General features: G+C 39.3%; 1 protein-coding gene across 5 annotated transcripts in view; it reads right to left on the bottom strand.

Annotated features, from left to right (window-relative positions):
* The window catches only part of Stau2 (staufen double-stranded RNA binding protein 2), a 241,352-nt gene that overhangs the window by 118,331 nt on the left and 98,367 nt on the right, over positions 1 to 24,654 (bottom strand). For all 5 annotated transcript variants that reach the window (XM_055603173.1, XM_055603170.1, XM_055603172.1 and 2 more), the window contains 3 exons: positions 19,186 to 19,323; positions 14,066 to 14,197; positions 10,724 to 10,784 (listed from right to left, as the gene is read on the bottom strand). In XM_055603173.1, coding sequence (XP_055459148.1) covers positions 10,724 to 10,784; positions 14,066 to 14,197; positions 19,186 to 19,323 — 331 coding nt within the window. The remainder of the gene's footprint in view (positions 1 to 10,723; positions 10,785 to 14,065; positions 14,198 to 19,185; positions 19,324 to 24,654) is intronic.

The following is a 24,654-nucleotide window of genomic DNA, read 5'->3' as shown; positions in this document are numbered from 1 at the left end:
TCCTAGAAGACACTAATAACCCATCCACCATTCTGCCAACGCTAGCAATATCAAGCTGAGACTCACAGGTCCAGATCCTATCTAAATTCCTAAGACTTTATTTCAAACGTGTTTGGAGGAAGACGTTTTTACACATTATAAACCATGTACAGATCATCAGTGCACCAGGGAAGGTGAAAGCCCCTTGTATTTCTTTCATTTGTTCACGTTCTGAGCACCAGCAACAGGGACCATAAAATATAATTTTTAAGACTAAAGGATTACATTTTACTTTCAAGTAACACATTCCATTTTTAAAAAGAGTTTTCCCATCATTTATTACTCAAGTTGGGAAGTCTGATGGTCTTATTTTCCAAAAGAAGAAATCAAGGTAAACACCATGAAACATACTATTTCAAGCTATATAAAATTCACAAAAAAAGTCAGAAGTTAGATAAGCACAGGGAGGCTTCGGGAAACAAGAAATTGGATACAGCTGGTGGGGGTATCTATTTGTAGTAATTACATTTATCAAAATTAGAAGTATATACAGATAATTTCATTTCACTGGAAACACTACCACTGTACGCATTATTGAGGCATAGCGCAGCATTTCGATGAATGTGTACTATGTATAAGATGAGATCAGCATGGCTGATATGCTACCTCAGATATGTCATTTGTGCTGGAAGCATTCAAAATCTCTCTCCAGCTACTTTGAAACCTGTCAAGCTGTTATTTTACTGTGCTAGAGAACACCAGGAATTAGTCCAACACAGGCATTAATCACCCAGTCTATCCCTCCAACCTCCCCAGGCTCTGAAAACTACCATTCCACTATTTCTTTCAAATCAATTAAAAATCTTTTCTTGGTTTTTATTTCTAAGTTACACAAATTATTTTAAGATGGTAAATTTAACCTTACAAATTGTAAAATCTGTTCTACTGAATATTTTAAGACAGAAAAAAAATTAAGCCCCTATCCCCCTTTTGAGACAGGATTCTCTGTGTAGTGTTGCCTGTCCTGGAATTCTCTCTATAGACCAGGTTAGCTTTGAACTCAAGGGGGTCCTGTCTCTGGGCCCCCAAGTGTTAGGATTAAAGTTGTGTACCACCTTCACCTGGCTAAACCAGAAATCTTAAATACAAAATCTCAAGTTAACATTGTCAATTCTCTGTTTTGCATATATTAAGGATCAAGATAAAATTCAGTAAAAACAAGGGAAGCGAGAGAAAACTAGAGAACTGTGGTCATATTACCAATTAAATCGCCTTTTACACTTCCAAATGTAAGTGTGAGTGTGCTACACTTGCCTTTCTGTGCCTGTCTTCCAGCACACAAAAAGTGCTCCCCAGTTCACCCTACTTGGCTTCATGCGACAAACAAAATGCCTCGTGTTAGCAACCCCATCAGGGGATATATGCTCGAAGGAAATCAGTGTGTTGAAGAGGTATTTCTAAGGTTCATTAGAGCACTGTTCACAATCGCCAAGATACGGAATCAACCTAGGAGCCCACTGACGTGTGAGCAGAAAACAAAATGAGGCTTCCTATATACAAACCATGTCATTTGCAAGCAAGGACAATGTGGCCTGCTCTACACGCCCTGGATGTCTGTTATGTTTTTGCTCTGGATGTAAGCTGGGCGTGGTGGAGCACACCGGTAATCCCGGCACTGAAACAGGCAGATCTCTGTGAGTTCAAGGCCAGCCTTGTCTACAAAGCAAGTCCAGGACAGCCAGGGATACACAGAGAAACTCTGTATTGAAAAACAGAAAAGGACTTCCGATGTGTCATTGGGTTAAGAGTGAAGATAGAAATCCTGCCTTCCTCTTACTGTATTAACTACTGTAGTTTCTCCCCATTCGGTATGATACAGGCCATGGACGAACCAGCTAGCTCTTATTATGCTGAGATACCCCTTCTCTACTTAATTTTTAAAAGTTTTTATCATAATGTTCATTTTTATTATATTTTCTGAAGATTATTACACAACTTTCAGTCATACTATTCAGATATTGAACCATTGAACCATTCTTCCATCTCTGGCTGAATCCTACTTGATCGGGGCTTATCTTCTTTTTCATGTACTCTTGAATTCATTCAACTAACATGTTGATAACTTCTGCATATATGTTTAACTGGGATGTTGGTCTATTGTTTTTGTTTGTTGTGTTCCTGAGTTTGTTACTAGGGTAACGCTAGACTCATGGAACCAGTTTGAAAGGCTATCTCCACTGCGTCAGTATTCTGCGGAAGTCTGAGAAAAATTTGGTGCTGCTCTTCCTTTAAGTCTTTGGTGACATTCAGCAGTGAATTCATTTTGTTTGGGGGCTTTGGTTAAAAGCGGTTTGTTCTTTTCTTTTCGGTGTTGGTAGTGCTGGGGCCTGTAAGGCGAGGGAAGCACTCCACCCCCGCACAACCCACCAGACTTCGTGGCAGAGTTGTGACCCCTGATGTGTCTTTACTTATTATTGATCTATTCACATAGTGCAACTTGTGAGGTTCAATTTTGAAGGGTTTCTATCTAGAATTACCCATCTCTCTTCCAAGTTTTCTACTTTCTTGGTGCACAGCTGGCCATAACAGTCTCTCTAATGATTCTCTGCATTCCTGTGGTTTATCACCTCTCATTAATTTCCTCTTGTTTCTTGCAGAGTCTACTTAGAGCCTATCGATATTATCTTTAAAAAAAATTAATTTCATTTGCCGTTTGCATTTTCTTTAAGTACTTTCATTTATTTCTGCTATGATCTTTCGTTTCTTTGTTGCTGTTTTGTTTCTTTTTGTTGTTGTTTCTTAATAAAAGCAATTATCACTAATAAGCCTCCTTAATACTCTGATTTTGGTAGTTGTGTTTTCACAACTACCATTTATTTCAACTGGTATTTAAAGGTTTCTTTTTGATGTTTGCACTGAACAGTGGTTGTTCTAACTGCCATGCATTTACACAATTGCTAAACATTGATTTTGTTGATTTCTAGGCTTTATTTCACTGTGATTAGAAAAGATACATGTTAGTTGTTTTCATTTGCTGAGACTTGTTTTGTGGTCTGACACAGGGTTGATTCTGGATAACGTTCCAAGGGCAGATGAGAAGAACGTTTGTCTACAGCTGCTGGGTAAAATATTCTACGAATGGACATTATATCCACCTGGTCTATAGCATATATTTTAACTCTGGTGTTTCTTTGTTGGCTTTTTTATCTGGATAATCTGTCCATTAACAAGAGTGGGGTCACCAACCACTGCTATGTTAAGGTACAGCTCTTCTTTTAGATATAATAGCTTTTGCTTTAAAATTGGGTCACACCAGCTCTTGGATTGTATACATTTACAACTGTTACGTCCTCTTATTGACTGCATCTTTTATCATGATATTGTGAAGGTGTGTCCTTTTTTTATTAATACATTTTATTAACTCTGTATCCCAGCTGTATCCCACTCCCTCATTCCCTACCAATCCCATCCTTCCTCCCTCATCTCCTCCCTGCCCCTTTTCCAAGTCCACTGATAGGGGAGGACCTCCTCCCCTTTCATCCAACCCTGTTTTATCAGGTATCTTCACGGCTGCCTGCAAAGTCCTCCTCTGTGGCCTAGTAGGACTGGTCCTCCCTTCGGTGGTGGGGAGGTCAAAGAGCCAGCCACTGAGTTCATGTCAGAAATAGTCCCTGTTCCCCTTATTAGGGAAACCCACTTGGTTACTGAGCTACCACGGGCTACATTCGAGCAGAGCTTCTAGATTATATCCATACATGGTAGTTGGTGGAGTGTCAGTCTCAGAAAAGACCCCTGTGCCCAGATATATTTTGTCCTTGTGGAGCTCCTGTCCTCTCCATGTCATACTAACTCCCCCTTCTTTCATATGATTCCCTGCACTCTGCCCAAGGTTTGGTTATGAGTCTTAGTATCTGCTTTGATACACGGCTAGGTACAGTCTTTCAGAGGTTCTTTGCAGTAGGCTTCTGTCCTGTTACTTGTTTTCTCCTACATCCAATGTCCATTCCATTTGTCTTTCTAAGTGAGGATTGATCATCTTACCCCGGGTCTTCTTTCTTGTTTATCTTCTTTAGGTGTGTAGATTTCATTATGTTTATCATATCTTATAGGTCTATATAAGTGAGTATATACCATGTGTGTCTTTCTCCTTCTGGGATACCTCACTCAGAATGATCTTTTCTAGATCCCACCATTTGCCTGCAAATTTCATGATTTCCTCATTTTTGATTGCTGAGTAGTATTCCATTGTGTAAAAATACCACAATTTCTGTATCCATTCCACCATTGATGGACATCTGGGTTGTTTCCAGGTTCTGACTATTACAAATAAAGCTGCTACAAACATGGTTGAGCAAATGTCCTTGTTGTGTACTTGAGCAAATTTTGGGTATATGCCTAGGAGTGGTATAGCTGGGTCTTGAGGAAGCGCTATTCCTAATTGTCTGAGAAAGTGCCAGATTAATTTCCAAAGTGGTTGTACCAGTTTACATTCCCACCAGCAATGGAGGAGGGTTCCCAATTCTCCACAACCTCTCCAACATGTGTTCTCATTTGAATTTTGATGAAGCTGTGTCTTTTACAAAGTTTTAATTTGAAATCTACCATACTTGTTATTAGCAGAGCTACTCACACTTAGGTCTCACACCCATATGCTGGTCTATCCTGGCATTCTTTTCCTTTCAGATTGTGCCTTTACTGGTGAATTGGGTTCTTTATAGGCAGTAGTTTATTTTATTTATTTTCGTTTTCCAAGACAGGGTTTCTCTGTGTAGTCTTGGCTATCCTGGACTCACTTTGTAGACCACGCTGGCCTTGAATTCACAGTGATCCGACTGCCTCTGCCTCTGGAATTACAGACATGCACCACCCACCGGCTCAGGCAACATATTTTTAGATCTAGCTCTTGTTCTGCTTATGTTGTCCATTCAGCTAGTTTATTTCTCTTGAGGGGGTTGCTTTGTATATATTAAATACTATCACTAGTAGGGACAGACATGCTCCTATTACTCTCTTAATTCTGCTGACTGCTATGTCCATCTTCTGCTGCTCAGGCTCATCTTTGAGGTTTGGTAATGAGGTAAAAAGCAGGAGCAAACTCACCCCACCCTGTGTTTCTTGAATTTTAAATTTTCCTTATTTAAAATCTGTGCATATCTGTTTTTGTCACTTGACACAAACACATTTGGGAATTGGGAATCTCCACTAAGAAACTGCCTCAGTAAGATTCATCTGAAGGCATGCCTGTGCAGTGTGCCCTTTCCTTAACTAGTAATTACTGTGGGTGGGCCCATCCCTGGAGCAGTGGTCCTGGGAATTCTAAGAAAGGTAGCTGCGTGAGAGCCTGAGCTTTCTTCTATGGTTCCTTCCTCCGCTTCCACTTGAGTTCCTGCTCTGACTTCCCTCTATGATTGACTGTAATCAAAACATGTAAACCTTTGTAGTCAGGTTTGGTCCCTAATTATTGCTGTGATGGATCTGACAATGTTGTCTGCGGGGAGAATGTGAAAGTGTCTGGAACTATGGGCTGGAAAAGCTATTGCACGCTCAAAACTTAAAGGCCGTTTCGTGGGAGCTTAGAAGATGAAAGTGTTGAGAGAAATGCAGAGATGGACGCCTGGCTTGTAAAGTTTCAGAGGGTAGCAAAGACGTAACAGTCAGGGCCACTCACCTATGTATCTGATTTAAGAATCTGTGGTTTAGGGTTAGCTGGGGCTGAAAATATAAGTTGTGATTAACAGGAGACTAACATTACTGAGGCAAAGTCTTTATGAATTATTTCCTTAGGGAGATCTAAGGACCAGCAGAGGACCAAGGGCACATCTCAAGCTGGAAGCAGAACTTGGTAATGTGTAAGACTCTCCCCAGGATGAACTGGGTTTGAAGGTTTGAGAGAGAGATGGAGAGCAGCTGAGGCCTGGCCTGTGAGAGGCCAGGAGAAGGCCTGAGTGGAGAAGTAGCCTAAGCTGCTGTGGAGACCCCAGCATGTTGGAGATGCCAGGACTTTGGAAGGAACAGCAGGAACAGCAGCAGGTATCGAATAGAGCTAATTTGAGACTGTGAGGCAAACTGAATGTGTCGGAGTTGGAGAGGTGAAGCTACCGACGCCACCCGGAGCCCAGAAGATCATGAGTGAGTTCCAGACTTCGGAACCTGGCTTTTCGTGCTGTTAGAGTTTGGTTTTCCTTTGATCTGATGATAACTGTGCCCTGCGCAGGTGGTTCTGGATTCCATAAGGAAACTAACTGAGCAGGCCTAGAAAAGCAAGCCAGTAAGCTTCTGTTCCCGCCTCGAGCTCCTCTCTTGGCTTTCTTCAATGATGGACTATAACCAGTAAGTTAAATAAACCCTTTCTTCCTCAAGTTCGTTTTTTCAGTGTTCTATCTATCTATCTATCTATCTATCTATCTATCTATCTATCTATCTATCTATCTATCTGTGTATATTTATGTGTGTGTATATATATGTATATATATCAAACTATGGCATGGGGATAGGTGAGAAATTTGAAAGAAGGGAATGAGGGGATATTTGATCAAATTATTTTAATACCCCATGTATGAAATCAAACAATAAACTTAAAAATAGTACTAGAAGTCCTAGTCAGATTAGTCAGTAATGAAAATAGAAAGGAAGATATAAAGGGCTGGATTTCCAAATAGTAAACCTTTACATTAAAAACAAAAACAAAAATGTGAAAACTATGAAAAAGAAGAGAGAAAAGCAGAGGTACTAAATACAGGGCAGAGCACTGGGAAGCTGGCAGTCTATCCAACATGCAATCTCTGGGATGGTGTGGCCGACTGGCTTCAGAATATACACAGTTTAATATGACATGCATATGAAACAAGTGATAAAAACGTCGGTAGTTCAGTTAAGTCACTGAAAGGCCAGTCAGAACTTGGCGCTATACCAAAGGACCATCCTGGGTCATCTCTAACAAGCTAAGAAAACCAACATACTTCACAGAAAACTTTTAAAAAGGTTAACAGAAAATGTGAAAACAAAAATGCCTCCAAATAATCTTTTAGCTGGGTGAATTTGAGCTTAGCCCAGTTTTGAATTAAGCCAGAGTTCACCTTTAAGAAACAATGAACCTGTTTTTAAGTAAAACCCTGTATTAATCAGAAACATGGAATGTGAATACAAAAAAGATATTATCAACTGAACTATATCTAAATATTTTACAAAGTTTTCCATGAGCCATCAGTAGATCTTTAAAATGCATGAGCTTTTTAAGGCTTTGTTAGTCATTCATCTGTAAAACCCAGCTTTTTATGTGTCTGCCAAGCATAAAATTGCCCTATTCTAAATTTAACACAAATTTCACATTACAGAGTAATGTGTTCTTGTTCTTCAACATAATTATGACAGCGATTCAAGAGGTAAAAACACACTTAGAACAGTCTACCTTCTGATAAAGTTTAGTAAATGAAGAAAGTGAACAACATACAAAAATTAGGTCCATATTTTAAAGCTGCAGGCAATCAAGCCAAGAAAATAAATTGAGGAACCAGGCTATGTAATCACAATCACTTGTAAAATCATTTAAACTATTTCTTAGTTGTAACTGTTAGCAGTTTCTTATGACTGTAATCTTAAAAAAAAAAAATCTTCCACCACAAAAATCAAATGCACATGTACTTTAACATTTTTGTCTACTTATAGTTGGGTGCTAGTATGACAGGATAAAATTTCTTCTTTCCAATTCTGCACTCTCTATTAATTCTGGTACATTTGGTTCCCAGTTAATTTTGTATTGTTTTTCCAAATAATGGCTCTGTAGAAACTGAAGTAATGAGGAGTCTGAGAAATGGTGCAGAGAGCCACTTACTTAGTGTTTTGCACAGCAGCACTATTTGTATAGATGCTATTCAGTGCTGACGCTAACTGCACCGTCACAGAATTGAAATGCCCAGCGTTACATGGCGGCACGCATAACACCTCGCAAACACATTCCGTAGTAAGAGGCAGGCAGGGTTGCTTAAGGCCAGATGGTAGGTCAGTGAGACGGTCAGCACTGGCAGCCTCTGTCTTCTCATGACCTTCCAGAGATCCTGCTCGTACCTTTTCCTCAAGAATGCTGCCATGGCTGTAAGTCACTTGGAGCAAGAACTTAAATGGAAGTTAATTGAAATATTACCATAATAACTTAAATTAATTTTTAGGAACTGTTTTTTTTTTCCAGCTGGGTAATCAATTCCTTAACAGAGACTAACTTCTTCCTTTTATGTTTAGGTAGCTATCACATGGTTCTAGGCCAATCAGAGGTGAGAACCAAGCCTGTGCTGAGCTGTCTCACTCACTCTAATAATCTAGTCATCAGTGTTAAAGAGTCTTTAGGGCAGCCTCCTTGCCTCATACAGCTGGAAGTAGGTGAAAAGACACTCATTTTAAGTCTCAGTTTGAACTATTATCAACCAAAGAAGGTCTAAAGATTCAATAGTTTAGCCTTAGGAAGGTTCCAAATACTTTCATCATTTCTAGTTTTATGTCTAAAGCAAAACTGATATGCATCCTTACACATTTCTGACCACTTAAAACTCATTGGCCTCCTTGTGGAAGCTCCTCTTGTACTTGCAAAGAACATACAGTAACCCTCAGCAAATTAAAAATAACTAAATCAGGAGCTGAGGGGATGGCTCAGTGGTTAAGAGTACATGCTGTTCTTGCAGACCAAGTTAGGTTCCCAGCAACCTCATCAGCCAGGCCCAGCCACCGTAGCTCTACTCTCAGGGGGTCTGACATCCTGTTCTGGCTCTCACAGGCACCCATACACGCATGGCATTCACTCACAGCGATGCACACATACACACAAATTAAAAGATAATCAATCTTTAAAAATAAATAAACCCAACAAATATACAACTTTAAGGGCCAAAGTATCAACTCAGTGAATGCAGCTTGCAGGTCATCTTCAGTGTGCTCTCATGTTTACAGTGTCAGAGTAGTAACTGTATGTCTTTCATATTCATGTACATTATGATCATATTCTTTAAAAACTAACCAGTGCCAAATGTAACTATTCAAGAATAAACTATATACATTTTTTTGGCCAGAATGTACACACAAAATATATATGATAATAGTATAAGAACATAATTTCCAGCCAATGTAAACAGCATTTATCCTTTTTGCAAAAGGAGAAAGGTATAGCAACCAACATTCATTAGAAGCTTACTAATAGATACTACGTGCTGAATGCTTTACATAAAACTATGATCAATTTAACATTCTCTACGTTCCCTTACCAAGTAATTGCAAACAAGTATGTTCAAACACCAAAAAAAGGAAGCAGAAACTCTAGGAACCCTTGAACTGAGCCCACTTCTCCCAGGCTACATGCTCAGTACATGGATCACTCCTGTGTACACACCAAGGGTCTATCTGCGCATTGGTATAAGTTGTTCCGAGAAACGCAACTACTACTATCTCACTAAAATACTGTTTGAAGGAGGTTATTTTTGATGGTCCAAGAATGCAATTCAATGAGCATGGTGTCCTAAGAATCATTTCTGATTTTCTGGTACTTACATCAAACAATGAACTGCAGGTATCAAAGAGTACAAATTCTTTGTTATGTCAATGTGCAGATTTAAGCTTTGTTAGTGTTCAAATGAAAAAGGGCTGGAAAAGAGATAAGACTGAGCAATTCTTGGATTCACTGATTTACAGTGAAAAAAAAAAGGATGCCTTTCAGGTGGGTTTGGTTTTTGAGATGTTGGTAATCTAGCCAACATCTTCCCCTGGGCAGTATTCTCATCATGGGATACTAGATAAAAATGTCTAAGGGCTGGAAAGATGGCTCAGTGGTTAAGAGCACTGGCTGCTCTTCAGAGGACCACAGCTTGATTCTCAACAACCACACGGTAGCTCACAACTGTCTATAACTCCAGTTCCAGGGATTCAATATCTTTGCCTCGCCTCTGTCAACACCAAGAATGTACATGGTATGCAGACATACAAGCAGGCAAAAACTCATACACATAAAATGAAAATAAATATTTAAAATCTCCTTTTAAAAAAATCTGTACATACAATGAAAATTTATCTGAGTCATATATATTTGAAAGGAATTATATTGATTTTCAAGTGTCTATCAGGGAGAACAAAATTGTGAAATTTCATACTTATAATCTAATGTTAACTTAATAGCCTTCATAAAATATTAAAAATTCTAAGAACTGAACAAAATATGTGTGTTACAATACAAATATTTATACTATAATTAGTATAAATATGGTATATAATTATATATGTATATATTATACATATATATATATATATATATATTGCATTGACCATATGTAATAGTATAAATAGTATAAACAAGGTCTGGGCTATAGCTCAGTGACAGAATGCTTGCCTATCATGCACAAAGATCTGGGTTCAAAAAAGAAAAGAAAAAGTTCATATTGTAACTATATAAAAGTTGTTTTAAAACTGATTGAGATAATTAATTTTGACTTATTTTTTATTATTTATAAGAATGCTATTTAAATAAAAGTGACAACTTTTAAAATGTTATCACCACATAGATGAATGCTATTCAGACTGTAGTGGCTTAAGGATTCAAGTGTTTGTCTTAATTTTCCAGCTACTCACCAGTTTCAGAAAAGCCAGAATTGTGCCTGCCTCATTCCTTCCATAATGCTTCGCCACTGCACCTGTGCCTGTGGCCTAGACAGAATCAGTCATGACCAGTGACGATGACCAATTGCACAGAACACAAAAACCAGGAACTTACTGTTATTTGTTGGTTCAGGAAACCCAGCCTTCGGACCACTCCAGTTTTTGTTTTCTCCTGTCTGAAAAGTTAAATCAATTGTTGAAGTCTACAGAATCAGGCATGTTAAGACAATGCTGTCTGGCACTGTAGCAAAGGTAATAATCCCCCACGGCTACTGAGTGTTTCGTCTCCCGCTCTTGCCCCCGGTGACAGTTACAGAAGTAACCACTGTGAGCATACTGTCCCAGTTCTACACTCGGCCTCCTTCTGTTAGCTCTTCTACACTGATTGATACCGTTGTTAATCACAAGTTTGTAAGTTTATGTGCATCAAGAAAACCTCCATATGGAATATGTATTACGTAGAAAATGGTCAGTAATTTTTACCCCAAAAAGTAAATATCTTCATCCTTTGTAAAATCAAAATAAGAAGAGAAATGTTACCGTGTCCATTCTGGAAAAATCTTTACTAGCTATCACCAAAATATAATTCTACCAAATAATTGCCAATGTCATTTTTAAAGAAATTTTTTATCTCTTTCAAAATACATCTCAAGGTGACAAGGAGATAAATATTGGCAGAAGAAAAGTAAAACATGAAATGAAGAATTAGGAAAAATGGGTTTATAACAAAACTAGCAGTTTCACATGACCAGGAAGAAGATCAGTCTTCCTGTCTCTTTTATCCCTGTGGGACACAATTTTCTGTCTTCTTCACATGTACTGCCCCCAAGAGATCACTACTGTAATCCTTGACTACAAAATTTTAATAAAGACATTCTTTACAAAACAGAAATTACTTTACAATAAAGTAGCCCAACAGTATTAACCACTAACAGTCTTAACATTTAAGACAAGATATTTTTGGTAATGGGCTGTTTTGTGTGAATATCGATTATCTCATTCGCCCTCACAAAATCTAATGTGGTGCTACTACCATTTTGCCTTCCAGAGATGCAGACCAGAGCTGTCTGAGGTCACACACTTAATGGGCAGTTTTCCTAAGTCAGGAAACAGACAGTAACTGTACTTTAAGGGGGTTTCTGTCTTTTTCTTTTTTCTTTGTTTGTTTTGTCTTATTTTAGTTGATGTACCAGGTATTGAACCCTTGAATCTAGGGCCTTAAGTACAGGCTGGGCAAGCATTCTAACCACTGTGTTACACCAATGGTCCGCTAACCGCTTTTTATAGAGAGAGGAATTAGAACCCAAGATAAAAGACTAGAAGTGTGATGAATAAGTGTAAGTTGTACAACTTAAGAAGGGAAAGAAACACCAGGATGAACAGAGTCTAGAACAGAAATGACCTGAGCTGGAGAACTGGCTCAACAGCTAGAGGCACCTGCGGCTCTCCCAGGAGACTCATCACCCACGGGTCGGAACGTGGACTGCACAATCCATCACAGCCCTCACCTGCCCTCCCTTCTACGTGACTGTACTTGTGACTGTGCACAGTGGTCGCAGAAGTCAGTCTCCGGTTCACTGTGCTGTGTCCTTTCCTCTGTGTCCACCTACGTTTTATCTGTACGTGGATCTTACCAAGGACACACACAAGATGTCCCTGGGGCCTTCCTCTCCGATGCCTAACACTGGTTTCTTTGTCTAGATGCTCCACTTCTGAATAACCCCACCTGCTTCCTGACTGCCCTCCCTACTTGCAGCCTCTCAGGTCAAATGCATTCTCCATACTTCTGAATTGCTTTTGATGAACATAACTAGATTAAGTGTAAGTTTTAAATGAGCAATTCTTTAAGCCCTTTACTTTGCATTAAAACAGTGACCGACCAACCTCCCTCTCTGTAATGTGATCAGAACCCCTCACTCCCAACACTTAATGAGAGTAAAGACTAGGTTTCAGTCGGCTTGTTATCTTCAGTTGTAACTGTCTGGTATTTAGTGGGTGTGAATGTGATGGTTAGTTTCATATGTCAAGTTGTGTGAGCCAGAGTCTGGGTATTTGGTAAAATATCAGCCATGGTGTTTCTGAGGAAAGGGATGAGAGGCTCTTTAAATTGGTGGAGTTTGGGTAAAGCATGTGGAGGGAACACATGTAATCAGTCAATAAAACAAAAAGTTGATCTCCCTATGGAAGGAATTCTTCAGCAGACTGTGTATGGGTTGGAGTGGAGCTGCTTCCTGAGTCTTCAGCCTGCTAGCCTCCCACAGACTTCGGACTACCCAAGCCTCCTCAATGACGAAGGCCGTTCTTTAACACAAGTCTGTGTGTATTTACAAGTGCACAAGTGCATGCACAAAAAAAGTCCATGTGCACACATCCTGCTTGTTCTGTTTCTCTGGAGAACACTTGCTTAAACATCGATTTTAAGTCAACATAAATGTGCTAAGTTAAAACAACATATACACAATCTATGATCTACCAAAATGCAAACATTTTATATTTTGTGTTACAAATACATTTTAAAAGAGAAACAGATTGATTACTCTGGATATAAAAGAAAAAAAAGAACTGAAATACCTACCACACAGACACGTTAACTTTTAAGAATTGAAAAGAATCACAGCAGCCTTAAGCAAAGCAAGACTTCGGCAGGAGATGAAGTCTCTTTAGAGACATGAGGGAATGCATCCCTGCAGAAACTAAGGCCGCCTCACAACAGAGTCCTGTGAGAAAGGCCTGCTCAAAGGCAGATTACTCTTATAAGGTAATCATTATACCTGTTTCATTGTAAATTTTTATGTATACAGAATGATTAATAGAAGTAAGTTCTACATAATTGTAGATAACAAAATGGTAATAAAAAATATAATTAATTCAATTCTCTCCACTTTACCTGCCAAGCCCTCAATTCAGGCCTCTTTACAACAGAGGTAGGTGCTAATGATATCACTGTTGCAGAAAAAATACAAGACATGAACATGGTCTTGGGAGAAAAAATAAACACTCACTTAGTTTACCTTTAAATTTAAAATAAACAGAAAAATTGGTTTATAAAGAGTCTGTGTAATATAATTAATGCCCTAAAAGGCTAAGGCAAAAATTTTTATTTCTAGTGTTTCCAGCTATATTCCAAAAATAAAGACTAATAGCTCCTGTGCTTAAAGGCACAAATACAGACAACAGTGACTAGCAAACCAGTCAATACTATATCGGTATAAACATCATAAAAATATTTTAGTATTTGCTAATCCTAAAATTATCATTACTTACTAACAACTTCAACTTCCCCTTAAGAAGATGGTATTTTGAACCAGCAATATCTACCAGAGAGTACTGTCGCATAGAAATTAAAATCCAAGTCAACTTTACTAGCAGATCAGAATACGTTAATCAGACAGGAGGCATGTTCAGAGAGGAGGCATGTTCAGACAGGAGGCACACTGACATCATTGCTCCCTCTTACCTTGTCCAGCTGATCCTGAAGGCCGGTGGACGCTTTATAGCCAAGCTGTAACAGCATCGCTTCTGCAGCATTTTTTTTGGCTATCTTTTTATTAGGTCCTGTTCCAGTAGCAACTTCATTGCCTACCTTGACCTAGTGAGGTTAAAGAAAATATTGATAGTTTTATTAGCAAACAGAAAGTCCTTACATTATAAAGCTATGCAAAGCACCAAAAAAAAAAAAAAAAAAAAAAAAAAGAAGGTTGGTCTGAAATAAAACAGAAAGATAAAATCTCCCTCACGTAAATTTTTTATATACAAGTGAAAGTATACCAATATGGGGAAACGGTCCTCAGACTGTGGGAGTTACCTCAGGCAGCCCTCTTCTAAGACTTCTACCTCCTTATACATGTTTGTAGTATTTCATTTTTAAAACCTCATTCATTTAAACAAATAAAAAAAATAAAGTTTATATCAGCACAGGGTTTGTTTTAACTCCATTTAGTACTCTTAATTTCCAGTAATAAACTGAAAAAGTATAAAGTCATGTTGGTATTGTTTAAAAGAATGTCCAAAGTTTATATGAGTTTATATTAAAGCTGGGAACACTGCTCAGTGGTAGAATGTTTGCCTAACATATACAAGGCCCTAGGTTCAATATTCAGTATGGAAAATATTATATTAAGTAGTTCCCAAAGAGAATTAATATATAAGGCTAAGCATAATACTGTGGTGAAGAGAAAGGCTTCCAAGTAAGTCTAGGACTTAGGAAATCCAACTCTCTGGCTCCCCTCTACAGAAGATGCTGCACATTACTTAACAACTCCCTAAGCTTCAAACTCCTCATCACTACAGTAGGAATAACAACTGTGTCTTGGTGTCGCTTGGGAAATTAAGGAAAACCTGTGTCAACTATAGAGCTTAACCAATTGTAACTACTTAGTGGACAGCAAACTTCCCATAACCTTTTGTAAGGAATTTAAACATAATCAGTACACACAATACTTATACATTCGATCATTTAAATATATGTGAGCCATCTTATATATATATATATATACGCATTTTCTGAGTTGTTTTAGAGAGGTATGTCCTAAGAGAAATAAAATTATAAAAATTAAGGTAAAAAGTAGAACAACAAGAAGAAATCTACAAAATATGACATTAAAATATTGCTGTTCTTGCAGAGGACTCAGATTAATTCACCAACACCCCGGTGACAGCTCACGGCTGTAACTCTAGTTCCCAGGGATGTGGTGCCCTCTTTGGCCTCTGCAAGCATGTACATAGTGAACATACATGCAAGCAAAACACATTATATATACAAAATACAAAAAAAAAGGAAATACTAATAAACAGAACAATATGGCATGTTTATAGGTTACAGGCAATACTGATATAAAGATTTGTGTCAACTGATCTATAAATTCACCAAATTCCTATCAAAATAGTGTATTTTACACTATTTGACAAGCTGACTCTAAAAGTCTATGAGTAGGGCAAAGTGCTAAGAACAGGCATGATTCTGAGGAAGAAGAGTAAGGTACAGTATTTATTTACTTCTCTGAACTTTCATATAGCTGCCATAATAAAGGGACAGGTAAAATTGCATGTATCACATTGCTTTTGCTTTAAAAAGATAACAGTGAAGAGAGGTTGGGGCTCAGTGTTAGCTAAGCACAGCTACACAGGTGAGGATTTGCTTCTGAATCCCAAAGAACCTACACAGGACAGGGTGTGTATGCAGGGTGTGGTGATCTCTGAGAACTCGGGCCGTGAAAGCACAAGGACAAGAAGGTGTTTCCAGAGCAAGCTGGGTAACAAATAGCCATCGTGACAAATTCAGGGTTTGACTGGGAGACCCTGACTTACTGAATGAGGCAGAACCCTAATGGGGTTTGTTGTTCCTGTTCTAGGATGCAGATTGCTGTCTGGAATCTACAGTTGAATAAAACTAACTACTTAGCATTTTCACTTTTATTTGAGCTACTATTTCCATTACTATTTTTAATCTTTAGCAAATCAATCACTTTTAAGAAACAGGATCTACAAGACAAAGGCAACAAAATAAAAATTTAAACATAAACATGCAATGATATAGTAAAGGAATGTACTCCCCGTGTTTCAGTAGATAGCCTAAATAACAGCTGTTGTAGTACATGAAACTACAAACGCATTCATTGCAGAACTGCTGTAAAACTACCACAGAGCTATAAAATGTTCTGAAACATGTCGCTGCTCTCCTTCCAAGGGAGAAAGTCCACCTGATCTGGCCTTCCCTGGACCACGCTGAGGAGCACTGACTGCACTGAAACTTGTGGCAGGCTCTTGCAGAAGCATGAACCCACAGTCCCTGCCCTATCGGTGTTGGCCTGACCCTGACCTCAAAACAAGCCTAAGGAAGATGCGCTCCCATCCTCAGCTAAGCCTTTCCAATACCTGCTATTTTTGCAGGGTTTGGCTTGTTTCCCAGATTCACCAGCCCTCATACTGTCCTGGAACGATTGCTGGTGAAAAGATTAGACCAGCTGCGTCAGAAGCCTCCTCCACTTCTTTAAGGGGGTCAAAAGGCTCATCAAAGTAAACAGAAGCCAAAGATCACTGAGAAAGAGCTGCTGAAAAACTTTCATCTACTTTCACATGCCACACACACCTTGCTGGATCACCTTCCAGTTTCCCACTGCTATGTCCTCATATCTTATTACCTCCTCAGGCATGATGCCCTGGTGACCCAGGCTCCTGCCCTTGGACTTGGCTGCAATGTTGTTCCTATCCTGGCACCAACTGTTCATCTTGTCTGCCAGATTTCCTTGACCTATTCTAATCCTTTCTAAAGACTCCTTTCCTTCCTACAGGTGTTTCCCAGATTCACTTTCCCTCTTCACCTCATACAACTTGTCTTTTCCAAGTGTTAATTCCATTGTCTTTTGAGTTGTAACCTAGTGCTGAAAGGCCACACTGCTGAATGATTCTCATTCCTTGCTAACAAACACAAAGGCCACTCAGAGGATCACGGGAGTATAAAAGTCAAATGCATACACGGGTCATCCTTCTACAGCGCTCACAGACAGGAAAACATCACAAATAAGATCTTTACATGAAAATATTAATGTCTGAGCAAAGCAGCTCTCTACTATGCTGTGGATGGTCGTATAGATTTTTGTCTGTAACAAACCATTTACATGAGCTGAACCCTCAACAATAACTAAGAAATTAAAAAATGGTCTGAAATAGCATCGAAAAATTCATTGTCTTTCACTGAAAATTTAGTCTTTCACTGAAATTGATGAAATCTGCTTTATATTTATTTTTCCAATATTTGTTATATTTTTGAATAATAGTCCATTATCAGAAGTATCTTTGCATTTACATCTCCTAAGTTTTAGGCTGTACTGTCTTTTTTTTAATATTTTTTTAATTTTTATTTTTATTAACTATACTTTATTCACTTTGTATCCCCCTGTAGTCCCCTCCCTCCCTCTTCTCCACGCATGCCCCTCCCCATGTCCACTGATAAGACACTGGTCCTAGTCTTTCAGGTCTCATCAGGAGTGGCTGCATTGTCTTCCTCTGTGGCCTGGTAAAGCTGCTCCCCCTTCAGGAGGAGGTGATCAAAGAGCAGGTCAATCAGTTCATGTCAGAGACAGTCCCTGTTCCTATTACTATGGAACCCACTTGGACACTGAACTGCCATGGGCTACATCTGTAAGAGGGGTTCTAGGTTACATCCATGAATGGTCCTTGGTTAGAGTATCAGTCTCAGAAAAAAACCCTGTGCCCAGATTTTTTGGTTCTGTTGCTCTCCTTGTAGAGCTCCTGTCTTCTCCAGGTCTTACTATTTCCCATTTCTTTCATAAGATTCCCTGCACTCTGCACAAGGTTGCCCATAAGTCTCAGCATCAACTTTGATACCCTGCAGGGTAGAGCTTTTCAGTGGCCTGCTGTGGCAGGCTCCTGTCCTGTTCCCTGTTTACTCATACTTCTGATGTCCATCCTCTTTGCCTTTCTGAATGGGAATTGAGCATTTTAGCCAGAGTCCTCCTTCTTGATTAGTTTCTTTAGGTGTACAGATTTTAGCAGGTTTATCCTATATTATATATCTAATATCCACTTATGAGTAAGTATATACCCTCTGTGTCTTTCTGTTTCTGGGATAGCTCACTCAGGATGATCTTTTCCAGTTGTCACCATTTACCTGCAAATTTCATAATTTCCTTGTTTTTTATTGCTGAGTAGTATCCATTGTGTAGATGTACCACAATTTCTGCATCCATTCCTCAGTCTATATTTTGTGTCTCTGTGTATGTATGTGTCTACAAGTGTAGGTACCCAAAGAGACAGGTGGTATCTGACCCCCTCCCTCCGGAGTTGGAGTTACAGGCAGATATGAACAGCCTGTTGCAATGTTATGAACTACTTGGTGAAGTATTAAGAACTAAACTTAAGTCCTCTGTAAGAAAAGTACACTCTTAACCACTTAAGTCATTTCACCAGCCCTAGATATGTTCCTTAATAAAAAACTAGAACCAAGGTTGCCCCAAGACTATGTATTGAACTGACAAACATAGATGGGTCCAGCCAGGCCTACAAAGAACAAGGCAAGGTGGGTACTTCATCTCACGCCTAGCTCATACAGAGCAACCAGTCTTCAAGTTTCTTGGCTGCAGAACAGAATGAGGTCATTCCCTCAGTCCCCACCAGGGTCAGCTGGCCATGCCAGACACTCTGATTTTCCAGAGAGCCCATAACCTTATGCCCTTGGCCCATTTCCATCCCTATATCCATCCTTCTTATTTTGTGTCTAATTCCCTTTGTCTCTGATCATAATAGTTAATCACCCTGGCTGTAAAATGCAACATGAAAAGTTAAGAGACAGACATTAAATGATAAACTCTGGGGTAAATAACCCATGTGAACTCACAGGCCCTTTCAAATCTTAGGTTGTCTTTCTAACTCGTCCTTGACACCAGCATGTTTCCAGCGAGTAGATAGGTGAGTGAAAAAGGAATGAATACTTTAGAGTGTAAACAGTTACACTGCCTTCCAAGCTCCTGCCCGTTTTTACCCCATCACTTTATTACCCTGGGAATTCCTCGGTCTTTTCACTGATTTCAGAAAACTTACTATGAAGGTTAAGAATACCTGCATTACAAACTCTCGACGCCGAGGCATTCCTCGTTCTGAAAGTAAAACATAATCAGGCTCCTTTTCCTTTCTGGCCTGTTGGATCTGAGCCAGGCGGCTGATAGGGTTCATTCCTTGACCATACTCGGGTCCAGCCTAAAAAATAAGAACAATCTCAGAATCTTGATTGCAAAACTTATTAGATGCTGGAAAAAAGCAGTGGTTCTCTGCTGCATCCCCAGCCCACCAAAACTGACTGAAAAAGATAAATCAGAGTCATTAGAAAGATTGATAAGAGAAGTTTGTAAAATGGACCAGACATTTAGGCTTCCTTGGATTGGGGTTCAGAGACAGTAGAGATAACGTGGATCATTTATGCTTTAAGAACTGGGTGGTCCCTTCAGTGTGGGAGGGTTGCTCCACAACCTCTGTTCACAAACAACAACAACAAAAAAGAATAGGCTGGGTAAGACATGAACTGTGAGCAGATACTTGCAACATATTTTAAAAAGATGGATCCAGTCTCCAAAACATACTTTTAGAAACTCCTAAAAAATATTAAGAAAAAGAAGATAGATAAAAAGTGATGGATAGATGTACCACAAGGAAGTGGAAAAAAGACGAATCAGCTTCATTAGAACTTGGCAAATGCATAGTAAAACCATGCTGATGTATGATTATACACCCACCAGCTTGGGAAATTTGAGAAGTCCAACAGCCCCAACAGGTAAGAAGGTGTGCTGGGTAGTTTTATGTCAACTGACACAAGTCAAAGTCATCTGAGAGGAGGGAACCTCAATAAAGAAAATGCCTCCATAAAATCTGGCTGTAGGCAAGCCTGTAGGGCATTTTCTCCATTAGTGATTGATGTGGGAGGCCCGGCCCATTGTGGTGATGCCATCCAATGGGCTGGTGGTCCTGGGTTCTGTAAGAAACCAGGCTGAGCAAGCCATGATGAGCAAGCCAGTAAGCAGCACCCCTCCATGGCTCTGCATCAACTCCTGACCCCAGGCTCCTGACCTGCTTGAGTTCCTGTCCTGACTTCGTTTGATGATGAACTGTGATGTGGAAGTGTGAGCCAAATAAACCCTTTCTTCCCCAAGCTACTTTTGATCATGGTGTTTCATCACAGCAATAGAAACCCCAACTAAGACAGAAGGGAAATAACAGAAGCTTGTTTGAGACAGGAGGAGGGCTTAAGCGGGTAGCTCACTATGTTGCCCAGGCTGGCCTTGAACTCCTGAACTGAAAACAGTCCTGCATAGGCCAAACTATAAAGCACATTTTACTGAACCAGCAAGAAGCACAGCAGAAGGAATGGAGATAACTAGAGAAATATTTAGGTGAGGTATCAAGAGGATTTGATGACTTTCATGATAAAAAGGAATCTCAGCATTAGATAGTTGGTCCTGCCAGGCACTAGATGAAGAGCACTGGGAAAGATTTACCGTAGAACATGACAAACTTTGGACCCTGAATTGGAGGTGCCTGTGAATTATTAAGCAGTAATGTGGAACACATGAGGCAGAATACAGACGCACACTTGGGAACCATTTGTCTTTTCTCTGAAGACTAAATTGAACCACTAGGTGTAAAGGACAAACTGGGAAAAGAGTAAAAGACCACAAACCTTGGAGCTAGCGAGATGGCTCAGTGGTACGGCACTTACTAAACAAGCCAGACGCCCTGAGTTGAATCACCACAACACATGGGCCGGAGGCTGGGGGCGGGGGGGATGACACCAAATCCTTCAAGTTCTCCTCTGACCTCCACATATATGCCATGGTGTGCACACACAAATACAAAATACGTTTTTCAAAAAGACTGTAAACCTCACAGCTGTAATAAGGTTAGGCTGGACATGAGAGAGCAATGGAGATGGTTAGCCCTTGCTAAGGTACTACCACAAACAAAAACTACAGCGCAAATTAATTATGAAGGGTCACTTGCAAAGGACAAGTGACCAGATCTGAGAAATGGCAAGTGTGGAAGGAGTTAAATACAAAATAAAGAGGGAAGAATTCTTAAAAAGTCATAAGGAATCATACCATTAAATCTGTATAAATATACATATTAAATGAAATTTTCACATGTGGACTGACGATGTTCCTTCCTAACAAAACCCGCACTATCAGCCTTGAGGGGTCCTTTTTTGACTTGTTAGTTAGGGTTCTCGAAGAGACTCCCAAAATGTTACAGACTCTTGTTCTTGCCCTTGGCTGCCAACCAGAGGTGGACAGTAAGTCTCTGTTGCTGAAGACCCCACCATGCCTTGCAGACACAGGGGTTAGGGGCCCCTGAACTGGTACTGAGCTGAATGCCTCCTCCCTAAGGACTAGTTCCCATGGTACCAGAGGGACCGACCACGCAGACTTCCAAAGGAGGGTGTCAACAAGCAGTCCTACCCAGCTTTAAAACCTATGAGCGACATCAAATACCAGCACAGCACGGTAACCCGAAGGGCACGTTGGTAGCTTGGAGGTAACCAACAGCTCTCTAGCTGGACGCAACGCCTGCTCAACAAGAGGGAAATCATGCCTGTTACTGGACAGCCAGCCAGCTACCCACGGTTAGGGAATCATGGATCTTGGAGGACAAACTATAACCATAGCTTTAATAAATCAGCATAATCTCTGACTGCATTCTAAGTATTTGTCCTTATACTCACAGATAAATGTGGTTCTCACCCTTCATCCAGGAAACATCTCTTTGTGCAACAGATGTAGACCATTACAGAAAACCACAATCAAACAAAACGCAGAGTTGTGGAGCCCAGCCCCACTGGATACATCTACAAAACAACTCCTGTACCCAAGGCTCAGGGAACACTGCTGAGCGGCTATAGAAGCCAGAGGATCACAGAGTTTGCTGTGAGATTGTATCTCATAGTAGCATTAGAAGCTACACACAAAAAGTCTCACCAACATGACTGCCTAAACATGAGCTGAACAAGGACAACAATAGACAGGCCAAAATGGGTGGGAGAAAGACCACAGGCCTCAAGCCTACACAAAGAACTACCGGCAACTAGGGAATGCTGAGAGTGGGGGACACAGTCCTACCCAGAGAAGAGCACACTGATTGGTTATCCAATACCAAGTGGCCAGTCCTGAAAACATATACATGAAGGTAATATTATATAGACTGAGTGAGTTATACTAAGAAATATATATGTACACATACATATACACATGGACACATGCATGCACGTGACAACAATTAATGAAAAAAGAGACCATGAACTTGAAAGAGAGCAAGAAAAAAGGGAGGGTATAGAGGGACAAAAGGGAAGATGGAAATGATATATTATAATCTCAAAATAAAAGAAAAAATTTGAAAAAGGTCACTATGAAAAAGAGATGATGAAAATGCCAAGTGCAGACTATACCTAAAGCCTGAGTGGGATTCTGATAAAAAGATCAATAAGAAGCTATGGATAAACCCAGCACTTAGAAGTTGCCACTATACACGTGAAGATGCTCAAATAAATCTGTATTGCCAATGGGAGCGGTCTGTAATCTTTATTTCTGTTGAATCTCTTTTAAGAACATCTCTATGTTCCAAAAACTTTAGTGGCTTGATTTCATTCCTTGACTGAAATTAACAACAATGGCCTTGCCAGTTAAGTTTTTCCTGATGACAAGTCTCAGATTATCCTAAAAGCCAGTAAGGATGGTCTTATAAAGAGCTGTGTCCAGACAAGTTTATCTACAACACTGGAGAGCCTCCTTTGAAATCTCACTTTATAGAAGACTACTATATTAAAGAAGAGATACAGCCCAAAGCCAACCCTTATTAAGAGGCTTATTCCATAAGTCATCTCCAAAAGGAGCTCACAGTTAACCACTTTCCAATGAGTACTACAGGCAGAAATAACTGGATCTGAAACCCAACTCTGGGGTGGAAACGTATGTTCCTTGAATACAAACGGCCTCTCCTGTATGACAAACAGAACAACACAACACAGAAACACTAGGGATAATGAGACAAAGTGATGGGTTTTATTATTTTAAGTAAAATGAAGGCAGCTCATCACAGACATCATCTTTACTTCCATTGAGCATAAGGAATCATACATGCCCAGATGAGTAAGACATATAAACAAATGAGGAAAATAATAAAAACTCAAGATAATATATATTCCAAACAAATCTACTTATTGACCTACAATATAATTATATTTAAAACCATCTAGAGTCTAGCTCATTATATGAATGTTTCTTTCTCAAAAATAGCCTACATTTCAGAAAATCTCCAAGTTTTATTTTACATAAGATAGACATAGCAAAAGTAATTCCAAGTGTGATATATGCAAGAAAAAATGCTGGGGTAGTTACCCAGTTCAGGAGTAGGAGAGGCTCGAAAAAGGCTTTTCTGAAGAAGTCAAGTTTAAATAGAGATGTGAATGATGGATAGGAGAACATTCCAGAATAACATACTTAAATACTTAAAGCTTCCCCTATCCCTAGGTCTAGAAGATAATATTTTAACAACTGTTTTTCGGTGGCTATAGCTAACACAGGAATTAGATTTATATACTATTTTAGAGCTGTACATATCTTTATCTAGCTTAACAACTTAATATTCTGTCTATTGAGATTAAGTTTAAGATTATTAGTAGTTATTGTGATCAATCTTACGTGACCATTTTGACATAAAGCACTGCTCTTCTACCACAGAAAAGCTAGCGACTTTATTTATTAGAGGATTTTTGATGGATCATGGGTACATTCATGTCCTAGACAGTGTAAGGTAATACAACATCTTAATTTTGGATAATTAACACATTGATAATTTTAAAATATTTCATAATTACTCATACATTCTGTGCATGCTTCAGTAAAGACTTAATCTGATAAAGCATGTACAAGTATTATCCACACTTGGCTAGAAACACTACGCACCTTGCTTAGGCTAGGAAAACACACAAAACTGACTCCACCCACATCAGCTCTCTGGCCAGGTGCTTATAGCACATGAGAACCACTCTTCTTTAGAAGCACTGCAGCACATGATCAGAGGAGCCATGTCCTTTTATTCCTACCATCTATGTCTACCTTACATATAGCATGGAATGCTATTTTAGGGAATGAGCAATTTACATTTTATTCTAAGTAAAACAACGTCAGTTTTCATTTAAAAGAACAAGTAGCTATTCCTTTCTGTATACATGTGTGTATTTTAAAATGAAGCAGAGGTGCAACGGAGAAAAATCTGTAAAAATATACAAAAGTTTACCGCTGCACAATTTAAACAACACAAACTCATCAGTGATTATTAGCTCTTTTGTGCAGTCCTCGATTCATAGGAGCCATGTGCCTGTGTGTGACAAATGAGCTGAGTTAGGGACTAAAATGCTAGCAATTTGAGGTATTCTCTGGTCTACAAAACTCCAGTTCCACTTGTGTTGTCTACGCTGAGCATTTGACACTGTACAAAATTCTAAGTCATCCACTCCCAACTTGGCCTTTTTAAAAAAACCTTTTT

The sequence above is a fragment of the Psammomys obesus genome, unplaced genomic scaffold (assembly GCF_907164565.1).
Source record: "Psammomys obesus unplaced genomic scaffold, mPsaObe1.curated_primary_1811, whole genome shotgun sequence".
Classification (NCBI taxonomy): Eukaryota; Metazoa; Chordata; class Mammalia; order Rodentia; family Muridae; genus Psammomys; species Psammomys obesus.
This window is presented reverse-complemented; position numbering and strand designations above follow the sequence as displayed.